The sequence below is a fragment of the Sinohyriopsis cumingii genome, chromosome 17, assembly GCF_028554795.1.
Source record: "Sinohyriopsis cumingii isolate HCF-2022 chromosome 17, ASM2855479v2, whole genome shotgun sequence".
NCBI lineage: Eukaryota > Metazoa > Mollusca > Bivalvia > Unionida > Unionidae > Sinohyriopsis > Sinohyriopsis cumingii.
This window is the reverse complement of record NC_142977.1, coordinates 76,162,158-76,189,683: the sequence shown is the minus strand read 5'-3', so window position 1 is coordinate 76,189,683 and position 27,526 is coordinate 76,162,158. Positions and strand designations below refer to the sequence as shown.

At 34.7% G+C, this 27,526-nt stretch overlaps 1 protein-coding gene across 1 annotated transcript in view; it reads right to left on the bottom strand.

Annotated features, from left to right (window-relative positions):
• The window catches only part of LOC149779265 (folylpolyglutamate synthase, mitochondrial-like), an 84,265-nt gene that overhangs the window by 14,283 nt on the left and 42,456 nt on the right, over window positions 1–27,526 (bottom strand). The window contains exons 5-13 of the mRNA XM_089939849.1: window positions 26,437–26,551; window positions 24,807–25,049; window positions 21,141–21,218; window positions 19,479–19,623; window positions 16,984–17,082; window positions 14,030–14,127; window positions 12,785–12,837; window positions 8,073–8,148; window positions 7,415–7,478 (exon numbers count right to left, since the gene is read on the bottom strand). Coding sequence (XP_089795975.1) covers window positions 7,415–7,478; window positions 8,073–8,148; window positions 12,785–12,837; window positions 14,030–14,127; window positions 16,984–17,082; window positions 19,479–19,623; window positions 21,141–21,218; window positions 24,807–25,049; window positions 26,437–26,551 — 971 coding nt within the window. The remainder of the gene's footprint in view (window positions 1–7,414; window positions 7,479–8,072; window positions 8,149–12,784; window positions 12,838–14,029; window positions 14,128–16,983; window positions 17,083–19,478; window positions 19,624–21,140; window positions 21,219–24,806; window positions 25,050–26,436; window positions 26,552–27,526) is intronic.

Sequence of the window (27,526 nt, the reverse complement as noted above, 5' to 3'; positions counted from 1 at the left end):
AAGACACACTTCTATCAGGTATATAATAAGACACACTTCCATCAGGTATATAATAAGATACACTTCTATCAGGTATATAATAAGACACACTTCCATCAGGGATATAATAAGATACACTTCCATCAGGGATATAATAAGATACACTTCTATCAGGTATATAATAAGACACACTTCTATCAGGTATATAATAAGACACACTTCCATCAGGTATATAATAAGATACCGTTCCTTCAGGTATATAATAAGATACCCTTCCATCAGGTATATAATAAGATACACTTCCATCAGGTATATAATAAGACACACTTCTATCAGGTATATAACAAGACACACTTCCATCAGGTATATAATAAGACACACTTCCATCAGGTATATAATAAGACACACTTCTATCAGGTATATAATAAGACACACTTCCATCAGGTATATAATAAGACACACTTCCATCATGTATATAATAAGATACACTTCCATCAGGTATATAATAAGACACACTTCCATCAGGTATATAATAAGACACACTTCCATCAGGTATATAATAAGATACACTTCCATCAGGTATATAATAAGACACACTTCTATCAGGTATATAATAAGACACACTTCCATCAGGTATATAATAAGATACACTTCTATCAGGTATATAATAAGACACACTTCTATCAGGTATATAATAAGATACCCTTCCATCAGGTATATAATAAGGTACCCTTCCATCAGGTATATAGTAAGACACACTTCCATCAGGTATATAATAAGGTACCCTTCCATCAGGTATATAATAAGACACACTTCCATCAGGTATATAATAAGACACACTTCTATCAGGTATATAATAAGACACACTTCTATCAGGTATATAATAAGGTACCCGTCCATCAGGTATATAATAAGATACCCTTCCATCAGGTATATAATAAGATACACTTGCATCAGGTATATAATAAGACACACTTCTATCAGGTATATAATAAGACACACTTCTATCAAGTATATAATAAGATACACTTCCATCAGGTATATAATAAGACACCCTTCCATCAGGTATATAATAAGACACACTTCTATCAGGTATATAATAGGACACACTTCTATCAGGTATATAATAAGATACACTTCCATCACGTATATAATAAGACACACTTCTATCAGGTATATAATAAGATACACTTCTATCAGGTATATAAGAAGAAACACTTCTATCATGTATATAATAAGACACACTTCCATCAGGTATATAATAAGACACACTTCCATTAGGTATATAATAAGACACACTTCCATCAGGTATATAATAAGATACACTTCTATCAGGTATATAATAAGACACACTTCCATCAGGTATATAATAAGATACCCTTCCATCAGGTATATAAGAAGTTACCCTTCCATCAGGTATATAATAAGACACACTTCCATTAGGTATATAATAAGACACACTTCTATTAGGTATATAATAAGACACACTTCCATCAGGTATAAAATAAGGTACCCTTCCATCAGGTATATAATAAGATACCCTTCCATCAGGTATATAATAAGACACACTTCCATCAGGTATATAATAAGACACACTTCTATCAGGTATATAATAAGACACACTTCTATCAGGTATATAATAAGATACACTTCCATCAGGTATATAATCAGATACACTTCCATTAGGTATATAATAAGACACACTTCCATTAGGTATATAATAAGATACATTTCCATCAGGTATATAATAAGACACACTTCCATCAGGTATATAATAAGACACACTTCTATCAGGTATATAATAAGACACACTTCCATTAGGTATATAATAAGACACACTTCCATTAGGTATATAATAAGACACACTTCCATTAGGTATATAATAAGACACACTTCCATTAGGTATATAATAAGACACACTTCCATCAGGTATATAATAAGACACACTTCTATGAGGTATATAATAAGATACACTTCCATTAGGTATATAATAAGACACACTTCCATCAGGTATATAATAAGACACACTTCCATTAGGTATATAATAAGACACACTTCCATCAGGTATATAATAAGACACACTTCCATTAGGTATATAATAAGACACACTTCCATCAGGTATATAATAAGATACACTTCCATCAGGTATATAATAAGATACACTTCCATTAGGTATATAATAAGACACACTTCCATTAGGTATATAATAAGATACACTTCCATCAGGTATATAAGAAGTTACCCTTCCATCAGGTATATAATAAGACACACTTCCATCAGGTATATAATAAGACACACTTCCATCAGGTATATAAGAAGTTACCCTTCCATCAGGTATATAAGAAGTTACCCTTCCATCAGGTATATAATAAGACACACTTCCATCAGGTATATAATAAGGTACCCTTCTATCAGGTATATAATAAGACACACTTCTATCAGGTATATAATAAGACACACTTCCATCAGGTATATAATAAGACACACTTCCATCAGGTATATAAGAAGTTACCCTTCCATCAGGTATATAATAAGACACACTTCCATCAGGTATATAATAAGACACACTTCCATCAGGTATACAAGAAGTTACCCTTCCATCAGGTATATAATAAGACACACTTCCATCAGGTATATAATAAGACACACTTCCATCAGGTATATAAGGTACCCTTCTATCAGGTATATAATAAGACACACTTCTATCAGGTATATAATAAGACACACTTCTATCAGGTATATAATAAGACACACTTCCATCAGGTATATAATAAGACACACTTCCATTAGGTATATAATAAGACACACTTCCATTAGGTATATAATAAGATACACTTCCATCAGGTATATAAGAAGTTACCCTTCCATCAGGTATATAATAAGACACACTTCCATCAGGTATATAATAAGACACACTTCTATCAGGTATATAATAAGACACACTTCCATCAGGTATATAATAAGACACACTTCCATCAGGTATATAATAAGATACGCTTCCATTAGGTATATAATAAGACACACTTCTATCAGGTATATAATAAGACACACTTCTATCAAGTATATAATAAGATACACTTCCATTAGGTATATAATAAGACACACTTCCATTAGGTATATAATAAGATACACTTCCATCAGGTATATAAGAAGTTACCCTTCCATCAGGTATATAATAAGACACACTTCCATCAGGTATATAATAAGACACACTTCCATCAAGTATATAATAAGACACACTTCCATCAGGTATATAACACTGGACAACAAATTTTTACAAAAGTCATGTTACTGAAATAAAATTAGTCAATTCTTATCAATTTTTATGTGCTGAACACGAATATGACAGTCAAATTGCAAAATTGGCTCTAGTTTTTTTGTAATCTGCAAGAAATTAATGTTTACATAACGAAATGCATTCCAATAGTAAAAGGTCAACTGTAATAGCCTGCCTATAAAAAATCAAGTCATTGACTACATCTTAGATTTCTTCGCCTGTCTCTTGTACAGCTGTTCGGGAGCATCTCTGAGGAGTGTCCAGCAGTAGTCAGCCAGCATTGTAGTGGACCATTTTCCCTGGTATCTTTATTCCATTATTGCGATATCTTGATGAAAACGTTCGCCGTGTTCATCACTAACAATACCACAGTTGCTAGGAAAGAAATCCAAATGGGAATGAAGGAAGTGAATCTTTAGAGACATATTGCAGCCAAGTTTCTTATACTTCATCAACATGTCTTCTACTAGTTCCTTATAGTTTTCTGCCCTAACATTTCCGAGGAAGTTTGTAGAAACTAGGCGAAAAGCATTCCATGCTTGTTTCGCGTCACCTTCCAGCAAGTTGTTGAACCGGTCATCTTTGAAAAGCTCTCGAATCTGAGGACCCACAAAAACTCCCTCTTTAATCTTTGCTTCGCTGAGTCGAGGGAATTTTTCATGCAGGTATCGGAATGCTGGCAAAGTCCGGTCAATGGCTTTCACGAAGTTCTTCATCAAACCTAGTTTGATGTGAAGGGGTGGTAGCAAGATTTTCTGAGCCTCAACCAGAGCTGGGTGTTGGATATTCTTCTCTCCAATGGCTACATTCTGCCTGTGAGTCCATTCCTTCCTCATGTAGTGCATTTCCCTTGCTCGGCTATCCCACTCGCATAAGAAACACATGTATTTTGTATATCCTTGCTGCAGTCCCATTAAAAGGGCAACTACCTTCAAATCACCACAGAGGTGCCAGCTGTACTTGTTATACTCAATGGAATTCAGTAGCTGCCTTAAGTTATCGTATGTCTCTTTCATGTGGACAGCATACGCTACTGGAATAGATGGAAGAATGTTTCCATTGTGCAAAAGCACAGCCTTGAGACTCAGTTTCGAAGAGTCCACAAATAGTCTCCATTCTTGTGGGTCATGAGTGATTTTTAAAGCATTCATGAGGCCCTCAATATCGGAACAGAATATCAGATTACTTTCCTTTCTGAAGAAAGGCTCCAATTGCTGGTGGCGCTTTCGATATGCAGTAATTGTGACATCTTCTTCTAGAAGATTCCATTGTTGGAGTCTTGATCCTAGCAATTCTGCCTTGTTCTTTGATAAGTCCAAATCACGAATCAGGTCATTTAGTTCTTCCTGTGTTATTCTGTGTGGGGTTGATGATGCACCACAGTGAAAATCTGGATCACTGCATGCTGATGGACCAGGAGAAGAACAGGTCGACTCACCTTTGTCTTCGTCAGATGAATCAAGAGAATATTCTGCTGGAGGTTCTGGAATAGGAAGTCCCTCACCATGTGGAACTGGTCTCAATGCAGACGGAATGTTTGGGTAGACTATTCTCGACTTCTTTCGCTTCGTTATTCCGCCGGAAAGAGGAGGAACCAAGCAGAAGTAACAGTCATTTAGGTGGTTGCTTGGCTCTCTCCACACCATTGGGACTGCAAACGGCATTGATGACCTTTTGCAATTCAACCACTGTGAAAGCTGTGTTGTACATGTAGCACAGCATATATGCGGAGCCCAAGGCTTGTCTTGGTCACCAACCTTGCATCCGAAGTAAAGATGATATGCCTTCTTCACTTGAGAATTGATACTTTTCTTCTGGTTGGCAAATGTCACTTCCCCACAAATATAGCAAAAATTGTCCGCGGTATTAACACACTTTCGAGGCATTACTGTTCTTTATTGTACGTAAATGGATAAAATAATAAGTTTTATGTAACAGTAGCTTGAACTGTCTCGCACAACGTCTAAAATATTTTAAATGCTGAACCTATCTGATTGGGCTTTATATAGTACACTGCTTACGTCAGCTTCAGCAGCCGCCTGGCATTAGTATAATAGGCCTACACATGTATAGTACACTGCTGACGTCAACTTACTTCAGCAGCCGCATGGCATTAGTATTGCATTGCATCAGAAAATGATGCAATCAACTGTGGATGATGTGAGCATGATGGTATTATGCAATGTTACATCATTATTCCGGATGTTGCTGCAGTCCTACTGGAGAAATTTACACAGTGAAACATAGAAAATGAGGTATATGAATATCTTCAAAACGAGAGCCAATACAAATTTTTCACGGTTATATTCGTGTTCAGCACACCAAAATACTACAGATTAGGGCCTTTTCAAGTCAGTAATGATTTCACTGTTGACCAGTGTAATAAGACACACTTCTATCAGGTATATAATAAGACACACTTCCATCAGGTATATAATAAGATACACTTCCATTAGGTATATAATAAGACACACTTCCATTAGGTATATAATAAGATACACTTCCATCAGGTATATAAGAAGTTACCCTTCCATCAGGTATATAATAAGACACACTTCCATCAGGTATATAATAAGACACACTTCCATCAGGTATATAATAAGACACACTTCTATCAGGTATATAATAAGACACACTTCCATCAGGTATATAATAAGATACCCTTCCATCAGGTATATAATAAGACACACTTCCATCAGGTATATAATAAGATACACTTCCATCAGGTATATAAGAAGTTACCCTTCCATCAGGTATATAATAAGACACACTTCGATCAGGTATATAATAAGACACACTTCCATCAGGTATATAATAAGACACACTTCCATCAGGTATATAATAAGATACACTTCCATCAGGTATATAATAAGGTACCCTTCCATCAGGTATATAATAAGATACCCTTCCATCAGGTATATAATAAGACACACTTCCATCAGGTATATAATAAGGTACCCTTCCATCAGGTATATAATAAGATACCCTTCCATCAGGTATATAATAAGACACACTTCCATCAGGTATATAATAAGACACACTTCTATCAGGTATATAATAAGATACACTTCCATCAGGTATATAATAAGATACACTTCCATTAGGTATATAATAAGACACACTTCCATTAGGTATATAATAAGATACACTTCCATCAGGTATATAAGAAGTTACCCTTCCATCAGGTATATAATAAGACACACTTCCATCAGGTATATAATAAGACACACTTCCATCAGGTATATAATAAGACACACTTCCATCAGGTATATAAGAAGTTACCCTTCCATCAGGTATATAAGAAGTTACCCTTCCATCAGGTATATAATAAGACACACTTCCATCAGGTATACAATATGACACACTTCTATCAGGTATATAATAAGACACACTTCCATCAGGTATATAAGAAGTTACCCTTCCATCAGGTATATAAGAAGTTACCCTTCCATCAGGTATATAATAAGACACACTTCCATTAGGTATATAATAAGACACACTTCCATTAGGTATATAATAAGACACACTTCCATTAGGTATATAATAAGATACACTTCCATTAGGTATATAATAAGACACACTTCCATCAGGTATATAATAAGACACACTTCCGTTAGGTATATAATAAGACACACTTCCATCGGGTATATAATAAGACACACTTCCGTTAGGTATATAATAAGATACACTTCCATTAGGTATATAATAAGGTACACTTCCATTAGGTATATAATAAGACACTTCCATCAGGTATATAATAAGACACACTTCCGTTAGGTATATAATAAGAAACACTTCCATTAGGTATATAATAAGACATACTTCCATTAGGTATATAATAAGATCCTAAAATGCACTTTTACTTATATTGTATTCCAGTTTGTGGGACAAGCTGGCCTACAATAATGTACCATCCTACATTAAACTTAAGCGAACAGCCTTTCCACTGAGTACAAAATGAGAGAATGAGATGCTGTATTTTCTGTATTTACTCCAATCAGTCGGACATGTTCCTAAAAGCTGAGGTACAGTTATGTAACATCATACACCAGGTGTCGGTTGATAGCCCTTCGGTTGATATAATGAGTTAACAAGATTGTCAACAAAGGTGACTAACATGATGAAAAGGTAAAATGCAATAGAACAGAAACAACAAACCTGCATTGTTAGCCCTTAGACTGGCAATGTTAGGACAAAATACTACCAGGTCAAAATCACAGGCCTGTAAAACAAACAAGGCTGAGTTTAAATTGATTATTTCTGAAACAAGATACAACACAATACTGGAACTTAATAATATACTCAAAATTCACTGTTCATTATTTTGATGTCAAAATAATTAGTAATATTTGTTTTCACAGTTACCATACATATGACAAGAAATAATAAATGTAAATCTATAAAGATCTAAGATATAAAAAAACAATTGTCAAAAGATAATGTAAAATAAAACCAAAACACAAAACTTCTTTCATGAAAAATCAGAAATTTTGCAACATAAATAAACTGCAAATATATTAGGGAATTCAAATTGTGAAAAAGCTAATCAAGCAAATGAGGTCATATCTGACTATCAATTACTATTTTTTTTAAAGATAAATTCAAACAATTTAGCAGCAAAACTCTTTAATTGTCGAATGTAAAAGCAGAATTTTACATCTACAAATCTGACCTTTTCCCACAAAAAGATATGCATTGATTCACATGCCTACCTACTGGTATCTATCTATTTACCTGCCTATCTATGTATCTATCATCTATACATCCATAATTGTTTGTGTGTATTAGAGATTGAGAGAGGTGAAAGAAAGTGTACCTTTAATGGTTTCAACAACATATATGAATCTCTGTCACCAGTTGTGTTGAAGAGGAGAACCTGTAGTATTCTTTTCCTGTAAATATGAATTATAATTAATCTATCATGGATAGGATGCCCAGCTCTGAACAGTTAAAATTATCAAGTATATCATGCCCAACACTGAACAGTGTAACATGCCCAACTTTGAAAAGTGTACACTATCATCTATAGCATACCCAACTCTGAACAATGTAAACTATCATGGATAGAATGCCCAACTCTGAAAAATGAAAATTATCATGTACAACATGCCCAACTCTGAACAATGTAAATTATCATGTACAACATGCCCAACTCTGAACAATGTAAATTATCATGTACAACATGCCCAACTCTGAATAATGTAAATTATCATGGATAGTATGCCCAACTCTGAACAATGAAAATTATCATGGATAGTATGCCCGATTCTGAACAATGAAAATTATCATGGATAGTATGCCCAACTCTGAAAAATGAAAATTATCATGGATAGAATGCCCAACTCTGAACAATGTAAATTATCATGTACAACATGCCCAACTGTGAACAATGTAAATTATCATGGATAGTATGCCCAACTCTGAACAATGAAAATTATCATGGATAGTATGCCCAATTCTGAACAATGAAAATTATCATGGATAGTATGCCCAACTCTGAAAAATGAAAATTATCATGGATAGAATGCCCAACTCTGAACAATGTAAATCATCATGTACAACATGCCCAACTCTGAACAATGTAAATATTGTGTACAACATGCCCAACTCTGAACAATGTAAATTATCATGGATAGTATGCCAAACTCTGAACAATGAAAATTATCATGGATAGTATGCCTGACTCTGAACAATGAAAATTATCATGGAGAGTATGCCCAACTCTGAACAATGTAAATTATCATGGATAGGATGCCCAACTCAGAACAATGTAAATTATCATGAAAACGACAGGCTTATGTCCTTTCATCCTGACAAATGCTCTGTATTGTGTTACACAAAGGAACATGAGTACAGTGTACACATTATATGCCCATCCAATGCTTAACAGTTATTGCAGAAACCACCTTTCTTCTGTCCATCACAGTAACTTTGACCATTTGACCCCAAAATCGATCAGCTTATCACGGACCCCCAAGAGTAAGCCAGCCACAAGGTTTGGTTCAGGTCTGTGATGTAGAAATAATGTTATTGTGTAGTCTTTTTTCAGTCACAATGACCTTGGCCATCCACAAACTTCAAACATCTGTAGATAATGGAGAACCTGAATTATTGTACAAAAATAATTTTTCTGCTTCAGTCATTGTGACCTTGATCTGAATATTTTAATCAGAAATAAATAGGGTTCTTCCTTACCCATGTTCATGCCAGTCATTTAGTTATGTAGAAATGGCCTACCTGACTTTAATCTTTTTTAAAAAGCTGTTCACAGATATCTGTGTTCAAGGTCTAGCCTTGTGTACAAAATTTAGAATGTTCTGAAAGGAAACTTTTGACCCACATCCTGGTCATTTTATTGTTATATTTTTTATATAAAGTTCTGACAAACAAAATTATTCATTTTCCTTTAACTTCAGTCTCTGTAATTTATTTTTGTGTTCAAATATAATTTGAAAGGAATCATTTATTTAAAACTTATTCATTGGAATTACAAAGTGCTCATTGATATTTGGAGCAAAAGCAATACTCTGGGCTTATTGTGAATTCACTGAAAGACATTCTGGATAATATCACTGAGATACATAAAGACTACTGGCACATCAGCTCATCCAGGACTATTGGTATATTAGCATATTCAATATTAGAATTCATTTGGAACACTATACTCTTGGACAAGTAGTAGAACTTTTAGGTTTATTTGGGATCTAATTCACTATACTGAAAGCATGGTTCACATGCTTTTCTAACGAGAAATTTCCATGTCATTTTCAGACTTTTTCCATGATGAAATTACTTTTTTCAAGATTCATATATGACCATTAATGAATGGAATTAATGAACATTTTAGATTATAAAACAGGCTTTTTCTAAATCTAAAGATGTTTCTCTTTCAAGGCTCTCCAAAAACATTGAAGTTAGATGACGATCATGTACAAAACCACAAAGTGTATCAAACAAACCAAGTTTGATTATATTCCTATAAACTGGCATGTAAAGTCATTTCAGTGTACAGAACAAAAATTCGAACTTTATTTTGCTGCATTATGTTGCTGGGTGGGAACAACATAATGAACATAAATGATGTTTTGTTTCCTTTCAAACCTTTAATTCTAAAGAATTATACAGCAATATATGTATATGCATCTCACAGAAAGTAAAATTTCTTATTACAGTATAAAAAAAACAACAATAAAAGCAAATAATTAGAATCTTATCTTGTAACAAAAAGAGTTTAACCCTGACTTTATCTGCGTCAATAAAAACCCAAACAAGATTTTTCAAACAACCTAATCTTCTTAAGATGATCTGGTTAAAAATTCATCATTTAAAAAACATTTTCAAAGGGCTCATTTAAATTTTGACAAAAGACCTTCAAAATTATGTAGTGTTGTATAAACAAGGACTGAATTTTCTGTAAAATCAACTTGTCTTCTTGTAAACCAGTCCCTAAACCTGTAGAGATTATGAATTGGCCTTTAATCAGGTGTCTTCCTGTTCATATCATATTTTTAATATATAATACAAGGAACGACAATTTCTCACTTCAACTCTTGAGATTAAAAAAGTTGGACTATAAAATTAGCTTAAAACGAATAGCAGTCAGAGTTTCCTCTGAATATTCCCACCCCATTTTTCATATTTGGACATTTAGGTTGGAGTGTGTGGGTCAATGCAACTGCATATAAAAAATTTGGAATTTGCCACCACCGTGCATTAGCGACAAATGGCAGTCATGCTTACCAGTGGGCCTAGACAATTTAAACTTAGGTTATATCGACTCATACCTGCATGAAATCGATAGGAAAATGATTTATTTTCTCAGAAATGGCAAGTATTATAATCGTTATGTCATCAATTCACTGACAGACATGACAAAACTATGGCACAGATGAAACCTGACCAAGTACTTGTCATTTGTACTACTAGTCACATGACTTCACAAATCTCAAATGAGACATTGAAAGACCAATAGTCATGTTATATCAACAATAAACTCCTTAATAATGTTGTTGTTGTACAGAAATTCAGTTATACTAAATGAAAGTCAGATATTTTTTGTAAAAGCTAGCAATCATGCCAGTCTGATTTATCAAGCAGAGAGCACACGTCAACATGGTAGTCATGTGATACAACAAAACTCATGAAGTTGTTCTTGGAATATAAAAATATGGAGACTTTTGTGTTCTTTCATTTGTTTGTATTTTTATTACAACCAGTATACGACTTTCATTTAATTTTAAAATTGTTTTCTTTTTTCTCTACAACAGTTGAAAATGTGGAATGATGGATTTGTGTACTCATGTGACCAGCAATGCTAGTCAGGAGTACCAGGTCACATTTCATCAATGGCGTAGTTTCATCTTGTCTTTCAGCAGATTAAAGACATAACAATTTTAATACTCACAATTTCTGAGAAAAGAAGTAATTTTCATATCAATTTAGTGCAAGAATCACTCGATCTGACAATGTTTAAAGTTTACCAGGCAAACCGGCAAGCAGCTACACTTTGCCACCACCATGTTGGCCTCTTGTGATGCAAGATTGGTTTTCAAACCTTCCATGCAAGGAAAGATGCAGATATCGAGCTGACTCTGAAAATAAGTCTACTAGATGAATCTAATCCACTTGGCATTTGGATTGACTAACATATATGTTTATTGCAAGCAACTAAATAATTCATACTGTACCCTCTGAATATTCTGGTTAGAACTCGATTAATTTAGTTATGACTCCATTATGCGACAGTTTCGAGCATCAAGTGGTGGTAGAAAATTCCTGTTTTTTTCCTTGACTTTTATAAATATTTGCGAAATTCAAAAACTTTTCATGGTCGGGAAAATATTATAATTTCTCCAGACTTTTTCCCGATTTCCCAGTAGCATGGGAACCCTGTGAAAGTTCCTCTTAAATTTTCACTTTGTAACTTAGAGAAATGAATTTATTTGTTAATTTTAATAAACTTGTTGGTTTGGCTTCTTTCTGTTACTTTGTTTAAGACCAAAAAATCGTAACACATAGATTTATAAAATGTGTTTATGTTATACAAACAACATAGAGAAATTCAAGCTAGTGTATTGTTAAAAAAACAATGTTATATGATGATAATAATAATAATGAGGACTTTGTATAGTGCCTAATCTTTAGAAGCTCTAAGCACTTTACAGCATTAGACAACACCTATAACATAAAAAATACATAAATAATGATATTATTACCCCCCCCAAAAAACACCATGAAATTTAAAAAAAAATTAAAAAAAACATGCTGAAAATATATAAGGTAGGGAACATTATTAGGTCTTTAAGTTTGTTCTTGCAGTCGAAATAAGTGAGTTTTGCAAACATGCATAATGAGGAACAGTGGACACAGTTCATGTAAGAGAACCAAAGTGTACCCACACATACAGACAGATAAAGGTCAAAGAATACCCAAACATTATCCCAACAATATCTGTAAGATTCACATTTATGCATTATAAGTCATGAAATGGAGAGACAAGATATTTATATCATATACTATCATTTTTACCTCAAAGATTTCTTCTCATTTTCTGCATCTTCCCTGAACCAATTTACGCATTGCTGAAAAGATATACACTTAATTAACATTTTTTTCTCTAATTTAACAATAAAAATAATTATGTTACAGTTAATGGTGATAACCAGTGAAACAATTTGTGAGTGGCCATACCATATGTACTTGTGTGCAAGTTAAATCCAACTGCAAACAACATAGACCCAAATCTGCCTGCACATAATGTGCCAATAGATCAAGGTCTATGTTGTTCATGTTACTGAATAGTCCTAATGAACTAAAGAGACCCAGATCTGACAGGATTTTATCCAAAATGAATATCTGGATCCGAGCTGTTGCTTGTTTTGTCAGACATGTACATGAATTTATAATGTATATAAAAAACTTTGATAATAATGGTTACTATGATAAGACCCTGTTATTAGGAAAGTAACCAGACGATTTTCAAGAAAGTTGTTATATATATCTAAATTGTGTACAGTGGAACCTGTCTTGAAAGACCACCTCTTCTGCCAAAACATAATGGTCTCTCATGACAGGTTATAACATTATATAATCTCTAAATCTGTACATGGAGAACCTGGTCTCTCAAGACAGGTGGTCTCTCATAGCAGTGGTCTCTCAAGACAGGTTTTACTGTACTTAAAATGTTTGTCCATTATTGAGCGGTGCCCCGAGTGGCCGAGTGGTCTAAAGTGCTCTCCGTCACGGATCACCTCTGTCTGTGTGGGTTCAAGACTCAGGCTCGGCCAATGTGGATATATGAGAAAGCTTGCCGGTAGCTTCTCGTGGGTCAGTGGTTCTTTCCGGGGTTTTCCCGGGTTCTTCCTCCACCATTAATACTGGCCGCCATGTATAGCCTATCTTGTGCTGAAAAATGGGAACCAGCCTAAAAATGGGTGAACATAAAATAGAGTATATATGGATATGGCTGGCCAGGATTGGTTAACAATGTAAGTTATATTTTAGGAAAAAGAATCTTTCGAGAGCTTATCCTAGTTGTAAGTGAGAGAAAAAATAGAGACATTGTTTTATTGATGGAATTTCAGTCCCAGAACACGAGTACAAACTCCTGAGGCAAATATGCATATCCTTTTACTTTTATTACCCCATTTAAACCTTAGAATTTAGGCCCTCAACGCAACAATCTTCTCTCCATGTCTGATAAAAATAAATGTTGATAAGAAGAAGCATTATTTTTTAATTGTCCGGCTTTATTTAAAACAATTAGGAGATTACCTGAATACTTTCCAAAGTATGGGCTCCATCAAGATAATAGGTAACATCTTGTGCTTGGATTGTCTGGTTTCTTCCTGCCCACCTGCATGTAGCTAATCCTGGAGTTGAAAAATAAATGTCATTTTGTTCACTGAATAATGCCACTAAGATATATGCTTTCTATGTACAATCTTTGGATTTTTAATGTAACTTTAACAATCATATCGCTATGATGTCTAAAGTGTGGCAGTTTACAGTGATGTCTAGCACTGAGGCATCATGCCACAGACATGTAGCATGATGTCCCACCCAATCACATTATTCTGACACCTGGCCGACCAGTCCAAACACACACTTCTTAATGCTGAGCGCCAAGTGAGGCCGCTGTTAGTATCATTTTTGTAAGTCTTCAGTATGACTTTGCTGTGGTTTGAATCCATGACCGCCTGCATCCGAGACGGATGCTCTAACCACTAGGCCATTAGTGCGGTCCATATGTGTACATGTGTATATATATATATATATATATATATATATATATATATATATATATATATATATACACACACACACAGAATTAATCAGATCATTAAAAACAAACATGAATACCTTCAAGGGACTGATGGTCAGCCATTTGTAATATAATTTGCCGGGATTCAAGATAATACCATTTCTTTTTTTTTTATCTGTGGAGTGTGTTTAAAACATGTCTGATGTTAATGAGTCTTCAGATGTTCAAATTAAGTACTGTGTTAACTATAATGGATGAAAGATTGGCATAATTTTCTTTCTGAACAAATAAGACACCATGAGAAAACTTTTCATGAAAATCACACATTGATATGACCATTCATTTAGGAGAATTACTGCCAAAATAAGTTCAACCTGGCATCCATATATTGGCGCCATTTTCATTCAGGATCAATTAGATAACATAATTCGTACCTTGGTGAAAACCCCAAATTAAAATGACTTTGGGTGAAGCAGCAATAACATGATTTTCAAGATTGCTGGTACTGGCAAGAACTAGACATCTAAGGAAGTCTTTTTGTGAAAAGCCAATGTCAGACATGATTTTGGTCCTCCATAAAAACACTAAAAAAATGTGCAGGGAGGTTTGGGGGTCCTCCTTCAACAGGGTCTAAAGGGGCGGTATCCGTATCTGGCTAAAAGTACCTTGTACACATATACAAAAATGGTCCTGATGGACCTTGTTATCATAATATATTGCGAAGTCATTTAACAAATCATTTAAAATAAATAACAAGCTTTCAACAATACTTGAAGAATTTCACAATGTTCATTGTCAATTCAACTTGTTCTCCAATAATAGTGCTGAAATTATTTCATGTGCATGTCAGTGCTCACACAGTAATTCTGTCAAAATAATTTATCAATCTTTGCAGCAAATATTATATTACACTTTCTTCTTTTCAGAAAATCTCTAAAATAAAACATCCAAAATAAATCAACATATACAACTAATTACATAAATTCATTTGTCTCTTCCCCCACTGGATACAACCTACTGATGTTTATTTATCAGTCTTGCTCGTGTATCAGTGGATTAAAGATAAACGAATGCTATGATCACATTTTCTGAGAAAAATAAATCATATTCCTATCGATCTCATGCAGGTATATCTTGATGAAAGGTCGTTCAAGTTTGCTGGGCCGGCTAGTAGGCGGCTAACATAGGCTGACACCAAATTGTGTCAGTGAATTCCAACTTTTCGATAGGGAATGCGCTCTGTCCCTACATCACTACATAAATGTCCAAATACCAAAAAATGGGGTGGCAAGAGTCCGAGGAAACTCGAACTATCTTGCTCTTTTTGCAGCCTTGACAAATAATTCTTTTCTTTCTTTTGTCATCACTGATGTTTTTGGTTCAGTGTTAAATCTTTTCTTTTTTTCTCAACAAGGTTTTATTTTTCTTTCAAACACCTTCTTGTATTGGCTGTATTCTTGTATTGGCTGTAGTTTTGTATTGGCTGTAGTTTGTGCTTCAGATATTCAATTTCTACGTATGCAGCTTCTTGTATTGGCTGTAGTTTGTACTTCAGATATTCAATTTCTATGTATGCAGCTTCTTGTATTGGCTGTATTCTTGTATTGGCTGTAGTTTTGTATTGGCTGTAGTTTGTGCTTCAGATATTCAATTTCTACATATGCAGCTTCTTGTATTGGCTGTATTCTTGTATTGACTGTAGTTTTGTATTGGCTGTAGTTTGTGCTTCAGATATTCAATTTCTGTGTATGTAGCTTCTGTAGGTGCTTGTTGTTGCTCCAGGCTGAAACAACCATGATTAACGTAATTCAAATCTCTCTTGCAAAGATCACAAAATGCCAGTTATCCAGCTTTCAGTTTTGTTGTGAACTGACCAACTATATTTCAATCAACTTTCCGCTTCAGCCATTCCCATTTCCACACACTTTTCAAACCTATATCCAAACTTTTTGTGTCCTGTTCTCTCTCAAAAACTTGAGATGCCATGTTTTGCAAGCATGTTACTTTCTTTCCACTTCCATCAGTTTCTGTTACAAGAATATTCATTAGATGAGTAGGAATATTTTGACCAATCTGAAAACACTTTACAACGATCATCTGCTAAGTAATATACAGAACATATCCTTTACAAAATCAATGCAGAATGGGACCAGACCATTCATTTTTTAAAAACCGGTATGAAGATGATATTAAAAAGACTCTGCTTTGCAGATCATTCATCTTGCACATTACTTTTTGGGTTCATACTTCACTGAATTATGAAATAAACAGTTAATCCTTAAATATATGTATGTAAAGTTGTGTACATATGCATACTTATTATTCTCAGTTAACTAACCGTTGAATCAATGAAGTCAGAACCTCTCCAAGGTGGAGTCTTTGTTTAGTCATGACAGATTAATTCATCATGAATGAGAAGATCACTAACAATGATATTTCTGGCAAATGTGTGTATAATACTAACCTTGTAACATTTGTTCTGTCAATGGGAATGAGTAGTCTTTTGGCATTTCCTCTGCATCCCCTTTACATGAAATAGTTTCAGCTATGCCATTCTCATGGTCTGCAAAAATATCACAGGCAGATAAGTTAATTTCAGGAATTTGAGTTCCTTGCTTTTAACTGGATATAGGTGAGCGTAGTTTCGAAGAAGAAAGAGTTAGGCGACAGTGTTGATATAGTAAATGGATTAAGGTATATTTGTAAAGGTATCAAACCCTGGTGAGGTCTCATCAAAATAAAGCAAAATGTGGCTCTAACTTCCATGACTCTTGAACACCACATAGCAATGATATAAATAGCTGGCAAATTCTGATAACTTTTATCAACATAGAACTGATTAAAAAAAAATAAATTTGGAATTGGAAACAAAAATGGGACAATCAAGGGCCACAACTCTCCTAAATAATGAAGATGTAACAAAGAAATATCAAACTAAGCCAAAGTGTCACAAACATGAAGTTGTATAATAAATTTGGCTTAAGTCCAATGGAAAATTAAGGAAGTTATTGCACAGAAAGGAAAGTAGACAAGTCCAACAATCAGGGGCCAATATCTCTACTAAGATATGATGCAGCAAGTTAAACAGGCACCAAAGGGATACTGACAATAACCCCAGGTATCATTACAAATCTAGCTACTTTTTAAATGTGCTTCAAATCCAATATGGAAATCACTGAAAAAATATGACCGTGGGTGAGTCTGACCTACAGGCACAATCTCATCAAAATCAATCTGCATACAAATTTGGTTAAAATCTTATTAAAATGAATTATATTTGTGTGCAGAAATGGAAGTGCATGAGTCAATCAGTGATATAAATCCACTCAACAATAAAACAAGACAACCTCAGCAAAGGTCTCATAACAAAAAGAAAAAAATTAACAAAAATACCAATACAATAATCATAAGGTCAAATGATTGAGTAGAGAATAATTTGCCATAGCTTCATAATGAGTAGAGAATAATAATAAGAACAAAATATACTGAGGGTATACTGAGGGAATTAGGACTTGAAAGCAAATGAAAAACTTTAATTCACAAAATCCTTAATGAAATTTTTCTTTTAATATGTCAGTGTGTGTGTGTGTGGTTTGGATTTTTAACAGACCTTTAACAATTTTCAGTCATATCGCTATGATGTCTTTAGTTTGACAGTTTATAGTAATGTTTAGCACTGAGGCATCATGCCTCATACATGTAGCATGATGACCCACCCAGTCACATTATCCTGACACCATGCCGATCAGTCCTAACTCTAAACTCCTAATGTTGAGTGTCTAGTGAGGCAGCTGTTAGTACCATTTTTATAAGTCTGACTCAGCTGGGCTTTGAACATGTGAGCATCCGGGGCTGATGCTCTAATCACTAAGCCACGGGAATGGGAAATGTGGCATTGAAACCAAGTTCAAAGGAATGGGTGGGTGTGCCACAGAATGACTTTTTTAACTAATGATTCATTCCATATATTAACAAAACTCATCTAGTGGTTCAGAAATATAAGCAAATTAAAAAATATTAAGCAAATATTAAGCAAAACCAAAACACAGATTTTCTGCAATTGTGACCTTGACACTGGTACAAGTGAGTGTAATGCAGAATGCTTTGTTGTTTTTGTTGTAGGGTTTAACGCCATTTTTCAGCACATGATAGGCTATACATGGTGGCCAGTATTAATGGTGGAGGAAGAACATGGTAAAACCCCGTAAAGAACCACTAACCCACAAGAAGCTACTGGCAAGCTTTCTCATACCCACATTGGCTGAATCTGAGACTCGTACTCACGCAGACATAGGTGAGATGGCAGTGATCTGTAACAGAGAGAGCTTTAGACCACTCAGGGCCCCTGAATGCTTTGTCTACACTTCAATGATTCATGTCAAGTATGAAGAGAATCTAACAAGAAGTTTTGGAAATACATGCTACTCAAAAACTTTAATGAATACATCTACCACATTCTCCTAGACGTTCTGGTGTATGCCACCATGCAATTCTCATAAACGTAACAATCAGTCATTAAGGTAAACACTATGAAGTCGCATCATATGATTACTATATAAAATGTAGTTGTAATCAGTTGTTTAAAGTAACTAGGTCAGATTCTTCACTCTCAACAATGGAGGCCACTGACTTTGTATTTTGTTCAGCACTTTCTTGAGTTTGAATGATTAGAAGGATGACCCTGATATCAATGTAGGCAACACTATTTTTCAATAATCTTCCAAATTTGGATGATTTAACAATGTAGATGTAGACAATGATACAACAGATTTCGAGGCATCAGATTTCTATAGCACAAAAAAATCTTTATTAATGTAAAATTAATGCAACAACACATGGTCTAGAAGTACAACTTGACTGAATGGATGGACAAGGTTGACACTGTACACCTTTACCATAGTCACTGTGGGGAGGGGGAGGAACAAAACTCTAAAAGTAGATTATATATAATGGGCTTACTTCTTTTAACTTTTCCCAACCAGATGTGACACAACTGTAAAGCCAAAGAAGCATTAACAGATTGCATCTCTCCTTTTATACCCAGCTCTAGTTCTCTCCCCTGTGCATCATATTCTTTGATGTCTGGACATACGTGCAAAGGACACTGTTAAAAATGATTGAATGAAGGAATATATGAACATGAATGTAAATTCATATCTAAGTATGTGTGCTATCAGGGCTTTTAAAAACTCTGGATTCCAAAAGGACATCTTCGACTGTCAAATGAAGGTAATTCAGAATTAAAAGATTTAACTTGTCAAACTGCTATTTAATGACAACAATGAGAGAGAGAAAGAGAGAGAGAGAGAGAGAGAGAATGAGAGATAGAAAGGGAGGGAGGAAAGAACTGATAGACTTATTCTGAAAAAAGAAAAACAAGTTTTTAAAAATGAATATACTTCTAACTTGTATAAACTGTGCCTTTATTTCAGGAACTTATGCTTCTGTTGGCTTATAATGTTAGTTTTTAAATCATCAAATGTCAATTGTAATTCAGTTTCAATTGTGGTAGAAAACTGTGTGCAATGTTATAAAAGGTGTAACAAATAGGAAAAGACTGGTATACTTAATTATTACATGTACTGGAAAATGTCCACTTCTGACTTAAGCTTAGTTGTATTCCCTTTAGTATCAATCTTCTGCATGACAGTATTTAACTATCAAACTATTTATGAAAATGACTTTTTTTCTCCATATATGCTGCTTATCTGTTTTAGAAATGATTACTTTACTTTAGAAGCCAACTTGCTACATCAAAAATATGTAACACTTAACTGACTGGCATTGCCAACAGCTAAGTTTTATCTCCTCATGTCCTGTAACATATACTGTAGGATGATATATTAATATTAAATTAGGGCCTGGGCTACACATATTTTGTTCTAATGATCTGATCTGTGCTGACACCCACCCACATTGTTAAAAAAGCCAGAGTGTATCAGTGTGAGGAACTTGTATGACATATCACAACTCATTTCATTAAAATAAAAACACTACATACACAGTGATGACGTCATTCCATCAGTGGCAGCTGTCACAATAATTACATGTCTTGTAAGTAGTGAAAAATTGTCAGCGTAAAAAACCGATCCTGGATTATCAAGCGAAATGGCGTTTAACTGGAAATTCAGTAGCAACCCAAAGTAAAGGTAAATATATTTTCAAATCCATTCATGAAATATATATGCATTTAATTTATAATTCAGGGTCTGCATATGAGGTCATTCACTGACTACATCAATCTGAAGTGTCAAGAGGTAGGACTGCCAATGTATAATGTTACAGCACATCTGGGTCAATGCTTTCAGTTCTACCTTTCCATTTCCCATAAATATTACACTACTGGACTGTGCTGCTTGCAGCTGGGTAGATGCAGTGTCTCCGTGGTAGAATGCCAGACTTGCAATCCAAAGGTTGCTTGTTTGAATCTCCTATCGCTTCCAGCCAGAGTCAGCTATGGTGGTGTGTCCCTGGGCAAGGGATGTTATTATGTAGGGTCCTTTATATGGGTCCCTGGGCAAGGTAATTTATTAAGATGCCATCATATTAAATATTCAATGGTGTGCTGGTAACAACTAACCAAATCAACCGATGAATGATACACCTAACTACAATACTAACCCCTATCTCTTTAGCTCTTTCCTTCAAAACATTCATTGCCAGTGCTGGCTGGGGAGCAGTCACTGCTGGGACTCCTGGCTGCAAAATAAATAGTAAAGTGTAGAACAGACAATTTCTGTCAAACGTACAGTCACTTTTTCAAGATTCGTTTTAAAAAAATTGGGATAGAAATAGACTTTTTTATGAACAAGCCATCTGCCTTAAGAGGCCATATATTTTACCTTATGAAGCAGTCACATGACTGGAAGCCAATATCGGGATTTAACTGCAAGGATTTAGTTTTGTACTTTTTGCTATTTCTCCATGTTACCTAAGTGATTCTGAGCAAATAGATCAACTTATAAAATATATAGAAGTGTAGTACAGTGTGACCCCACTATAACAGTAGTTGGGAGCCATAGAACCTGACCATGTAATAGGCAGAACTGTGTTATAAGCAACCAGGTCAGTTAGCTGAAGAATATGATGCATGTACCCACCCCACATTGTGGGGGGGGGGGTTAGGTAACAAATGTGGGTGGTAAAATACATGCTTCACTGGCACAGTTACTATCTGAAATTGATGCATATTAAATGAGAAATACACCTGTAGTGAAAACAGAGAAGGCATATATAACAGTTTACTTTATTTAGAGAACCACGAATTGGTATATATATATATATATATATATATATATATATATATATATATATATATATATATATATATATATATATATATATATATATATGTGAATAGTTTTTATATATACATGTCTAACATATAGCATGAATAGAGTATCAACACTGTGTACTCACCTGCGAATCTCATCATATATAATGAATCCACAATGCAAGTGATTCCATCGAAAATATGCACACAGATTTAAAATATTCATTAATTTTGTCACATGTCAAATTGATCTGAATTCAGTGGAAAAACACAACACAATCACGAAACGAGCCTCTAAATATACTGGTTCATTGTCTGCAACTTTATCACTATATCATCTGAATTTGATAAATCATCAAAAATTAGTGTTGCCTACATCAAGATTGGAGCCCGTTGAAGTCTTCATAGTCATAACTATAATCATCCAAACTTGAGAAAATGCTGAACAAAATCCACAGCCACCATTTCTGATAAGGTAGAATCTAAACCAGTTACTTCAGCCAGCAGATTTTGACCATTATCTCAAATATCAACCACGTGATGTGATGTCATGGTCATTTTCATCAACATCTGTAGTTTCCAAGAGAGGAATTTCCAGAAGGAGGAGCTACAAGAACCAACTCAAATGGCTGATGTTTACAATAGGTGTTGAAAGGTGCTTCTATGCTGACGGTGCATAGGCATTCAAATGTGCTTGCATGTAAATTCTACCAGGCATGTAAGGCACTTCCACTGGAATGCAATAAAGTCATCCCTACACAACATTTACATTGGTCATGAAGAATGTTGTATATAAGCAAAGCATATCTTTTTTAAATGCTATACGCTTTATTACATCATAATCACAGCAGTCTTGGGACAAGATTAAAATGCACCTGCATAAAGCAAACAAACTACAAGTGTGAACAGTGTTTACTGTTTTTACACCCCCCCCCCCCGGTGATATCTTCCAATTTTCTTTGCCGATTGTCTGGGCAGGACAAGACTGTTTTGTTAGTGCTTTGGACTAAGTCAATACAAGTCTGCAGGAAAAAAAAAACTGGCTTTAAATCTGGTAGGAAAATATTTGCTAATCACCTACTTTTCAACTATATGACCACATCAGACATATAGTTTACATTTTGTCTCGTACACATTTTTAATTTAGGTACAAAATATGAATGCTACTATGTATATAATGTGTGTATCAGATAGGTGATCAATTCTTGCAATATCCACCAAACTGAGATCTTGGAGAACCTCATTAAACGGCTCCAAGAAATACTACTGTGAATTTATTTTTTTATGTGGGTATTGCATTTTGTGGTTCTGTACAAACTGACATTTTTTGCTTTTTTTTACTCAAACTTGTAGATTGGAGAAGAGTCCTATGGTATAGGCATTAAACTTGTAGATTGGAGAAGAGTCCTATGGTACAAGCATTATGTTGTTGTTGTAGGGTTTAACACCATTTTTCAGTACAAGATAGGCTATACATGGCAGCCAGTATAATTGGTGGAGGAAGAACCCTGGAAAACCCCGGGAAGAACCACCGACCCACGAGAAGCTACTGGCAGGCTTTCTCACGTACCAATGTTAGCAAAGCCTGAGACTTGAACTCACCCAGACAGAGCTGAGATGGCGATGATCTGTAATGGTGAGTGCTTTAGACCACTCGGCCACGGTACAAGCATTAAGGAACAAATGCTGTACTGCCTCCCAAAATTTCCTGAAATATTAATAATGTCACTACTTCTTTTAACTGCAGAGTGCTGACACTACTCTGCTACCCTTCTTGAGATTTACTAATTTCAAATGAAATATGTACAAAAAATATGGAGCATATTATTAACACACAACAAAGTAACTGAACAATTTATTAAAACCACAAACAAGTGCAAGGAAATGACTTTGCTGGACACAGTTGTGGATACTTGCATTGCTGTTAGGATAAATGAGTAATCACTTAATACAATCAGATTTTTATCAGATATTAATGTAAGTGACAAAGATTTAGGTTTAGAAAAAATACATTTAAAACTGTACCAGTCTTGTTATTCTGAATTTGCATGGTTACTGGAAACTGATGCTTAGTAGCATCAGATAACTTTGCATGGTTACTGGAAACTGATGCTTAGTAACATCAGACAACTTTGCATGGTTACTGGAAACTGATGCTTAGTAACATCAGACAACTTTGCATAGTTACTGGAAACTGATTCTTAGTAGCATCAGATAACTTTGCATGGTTACTGGAAACTGATGCCTAACAGAAGAAGATGTCATTGCATAGTTAGTGGAAACTGATGCCTAATAGTATAAGATATCAGTCCAGAAATCATAATATTGACCAAAATTGAGGACTGATGGACTTGATCCAAGGGCCTTCATACATCTTATAAAAGATTAACAATGAATTACTTCTTTTGTTTATTGGTATTAATACTCAATACTGAAACATTTATCAAGATATATGCTCATTTTAGGGCTACAAAAGTAATGTATGCCTTCCCATCCATCAAATTTACATAAGCTGATCACATATTTCGTTCATCTTGGGAGTGATTGGGGGTGGGGGGCACAGATGTGAGTCTATAAATGCACCAGGTGATTTAATTTGGCAGGTCACAGTTCAATACTCTAGCTTTTTGATAAGTCACTAACTTTTTTTTATTACTAAAAGATTCTGTATCATGCTTTGGTGTAGTTTTCAATTTTAATGACAAAAAGTATAACTGTCAATTTTAACAAACATAAACATTATCAGGACCTAGTATGACCTAGAATGTGTGATAGCCTGTGACTGAGTAATTTAGTATAATGACATCAGCCCTCCTAACTCAGTTTGGACTTAAATTATTCACACCTTTGTGTAAAGAGCAATAAGGAAATAAACCTGAGCAACCTGAATTTGTGGCCATTTTTCTGGTTGCATGGGTACAAATGATAAGACAATATACATGGCATGCTACATTTTGTTCCTTCTTAAGTACAAAATGTTGAGTAAATATTATGCCCTTACTTCATGAACTTACCTTGAAAATGCCAGCCTTGTGCCATGCAATTTTATCAAGAGTATTTCCCAGTATGGATGTGTGATCTAATCCAAGGGAGGTAACTCCACAGGCTATGGGATTCTGGATAAGATTGGTAGAATCATATTGGCCACCAATCCCAACTTCGATGATTCCAACATCCACCTTTTCTTGCAGAAAGACATGGAATGCCATCACAGTCAGGAAGGCAAAATATCCAGGCATGGAGTTTTCATGTTCAGCCTGAAATCAAAGAATTTCAAAATTAACATGCCACAAACAGCACCGAAGTGTGCATGTGATTTGGATTTTTAATGTAACTTTAAAAAAAAATCAGTGTTGCAGTTTTTTGTGATGTCTGGCACTGGGGCATCATGCCGCAGACATCTTCTTTTGTATTACTTTCACAAGAATTAGAAGTAAATATTACACAGAAGTTCTGGTAAGGATTGTAAATTAATAATTATGGATGATATTTGTGTCACATATGAATAGTGCGAAGTTTGTATTGTATTGTGTCTATTGTAATTCTTGTTTGTAGTATGTACCTGTACTTGCATGTTTGTTTTATGTTGTAGGTTTAATTGCTACCCTATGTCAGTAAATAAATCTATCGTGACTAGGGAATGAATCGTTGTCATTCAAACATCTGGTCTACATGTGCCTGAACAACAAGCTATGCACAAGCCTTATATCACACTCAGCAATGCACTAGATGGGAGGAACAATTCCCATATTTTTTGCTATCGGCAGGCAGACAAAAGATATTTCAATTTTCCTCATGTTAAAAACCACGAGGCACTTGAAAGGACTTATGCTCTACTATCTGAAATGAATTTAGAGGAATAAAGGCAGGGTTTATTAAAAAAACCTGAAAATTTTCCAAGCATTTCCAGGGCATGTTTAAAGTGCAGAATTTCACAAGTATCTGACAGTTGGTATATTTCTATATATCTGGCAAGGTCTGATAGTAAAACTAACTGCAAGTGTTAGTTAAAAGTTTCAAAAGTTTATTTTAACCAAAATGCTAAACACTTTGTTCCCAGTGCAAATTACCAAATAATACACAAGATTTATCACAATACAATTCTGTTAACTTTACATATCGAAAGGGGAACTGGGGGAGATAACCTGTATTATTTTTCTCTAAAATTTATCAAGTTCATGCATCAAGGACAACCTGTTGGCATAGTGTAATGCTTGACTGGTTTTCTTACGTTCAACATAGACCAATCGAATTGCCTGAGAACTCGGACTGACTATATATATATGTATAGGGCAAGCACCCAAATGATTTATACAGCAACTGTATTTCAAGAGTTCTGTAACCTCTGAAACTTCCAGTAAGACCTCTATAAATTTAATTCATAATCAGATCAATTAAAAATCAGTTACTTTTTCTTTTGTCATCAGGTGGATGTTGAGAATTTCAGGAGTTTTCACGACCACGATCAGTTAATTGCAAAACAAAGGGCTTTTCCTATCTATTCTTTCTTTGTACTTTTTCCTTATTTTCTAGTAGTGTGGGAAACCTGAAATGGCAAGCTATACAAAGGTTGTGGATAAGAGCACCTGTAGAAAAGTGATACCCTTATCTTGTGTGTGGCTTGTGGGGAAGTTAAATGAGTACCTTGGTCTTGTCCAACTTATTATAAACATCCCAGAAGTAAGACGTAAATCTTTCCTTGTCTAATGGCTGGCCATTGATATGAATCCTCTCCCTCACTTCAATAAGGTGTGGAGAACTACAATAAAATAATAAGGACAATGTTAGCAGATCTTTAAAGAAATGTCAGTTCAATAAGGTGTGGAGAATTATGAAAGAAATAAGGACATTGTTAGCAGACTTTAAAGAAATGTCAGTTCAATAAGGTGTGGAGAATTATGAAAGAAATAAGGACATTGTTAGCAGACTTTAAAGAAATGGCCTTCTGAATACCAAGACAATTAAAACGTAAAATGTAAAAATACTGAGCTGTGATCTTCATCTTGAACACTGTGCCCCAACACACAACACAACACACCTTGTGAATGATGAATTCATACACACTTCCAAGAAATTATGTATGAGTATACAATGTTGCATCCCTTATTTGCAGATGACATTAGAGCTATGCAGAAGAGTAGAATTGTGATGGAAAAGGTAAATTATTGAGCTGTGAGCTTGACACTAAAGATAGCTCCCACAATGTGGCACACTACACAGTTCCAAATAAAGATGTAGAAACAATGTGGCACACTACACAGCTCCAAATAAAGATGTAGAAACAATGTGGCACACTACACAGCTCCAAATAAAGATGTAGAAATATACCAAGTATCTTAAGCTCAAACAGCTGTAAAACTTGTAGAGCGGAAATGAAAGTGATGCATTAAAGTGTGGATACTGTGACGTGCCTATTTCTTCGAAAATGTGGGGGACAATATATAATAATGCTTTCCTTTGAAAAGAAAATTCAAATGGAGCCAATGCATAGATACCAACCCCTACCAACGTCAAAATAGGAATGAGAGCATAAAACATACAAATCTAAACATGCATACAGCAATACTTCTGATTTTTCCCCAAAGTTTATTTGAAGCATTTCAACTTTAACATACTATTAAAATTTGACTTTTGACTTAAACATGCTGCCTGCAGTGTTCTTCCCACAATATACAAAAATGAAGTCCGTCAAGAAAAGACTGCAAAGATTTGATATTTTTCAAGTGTTCAAATC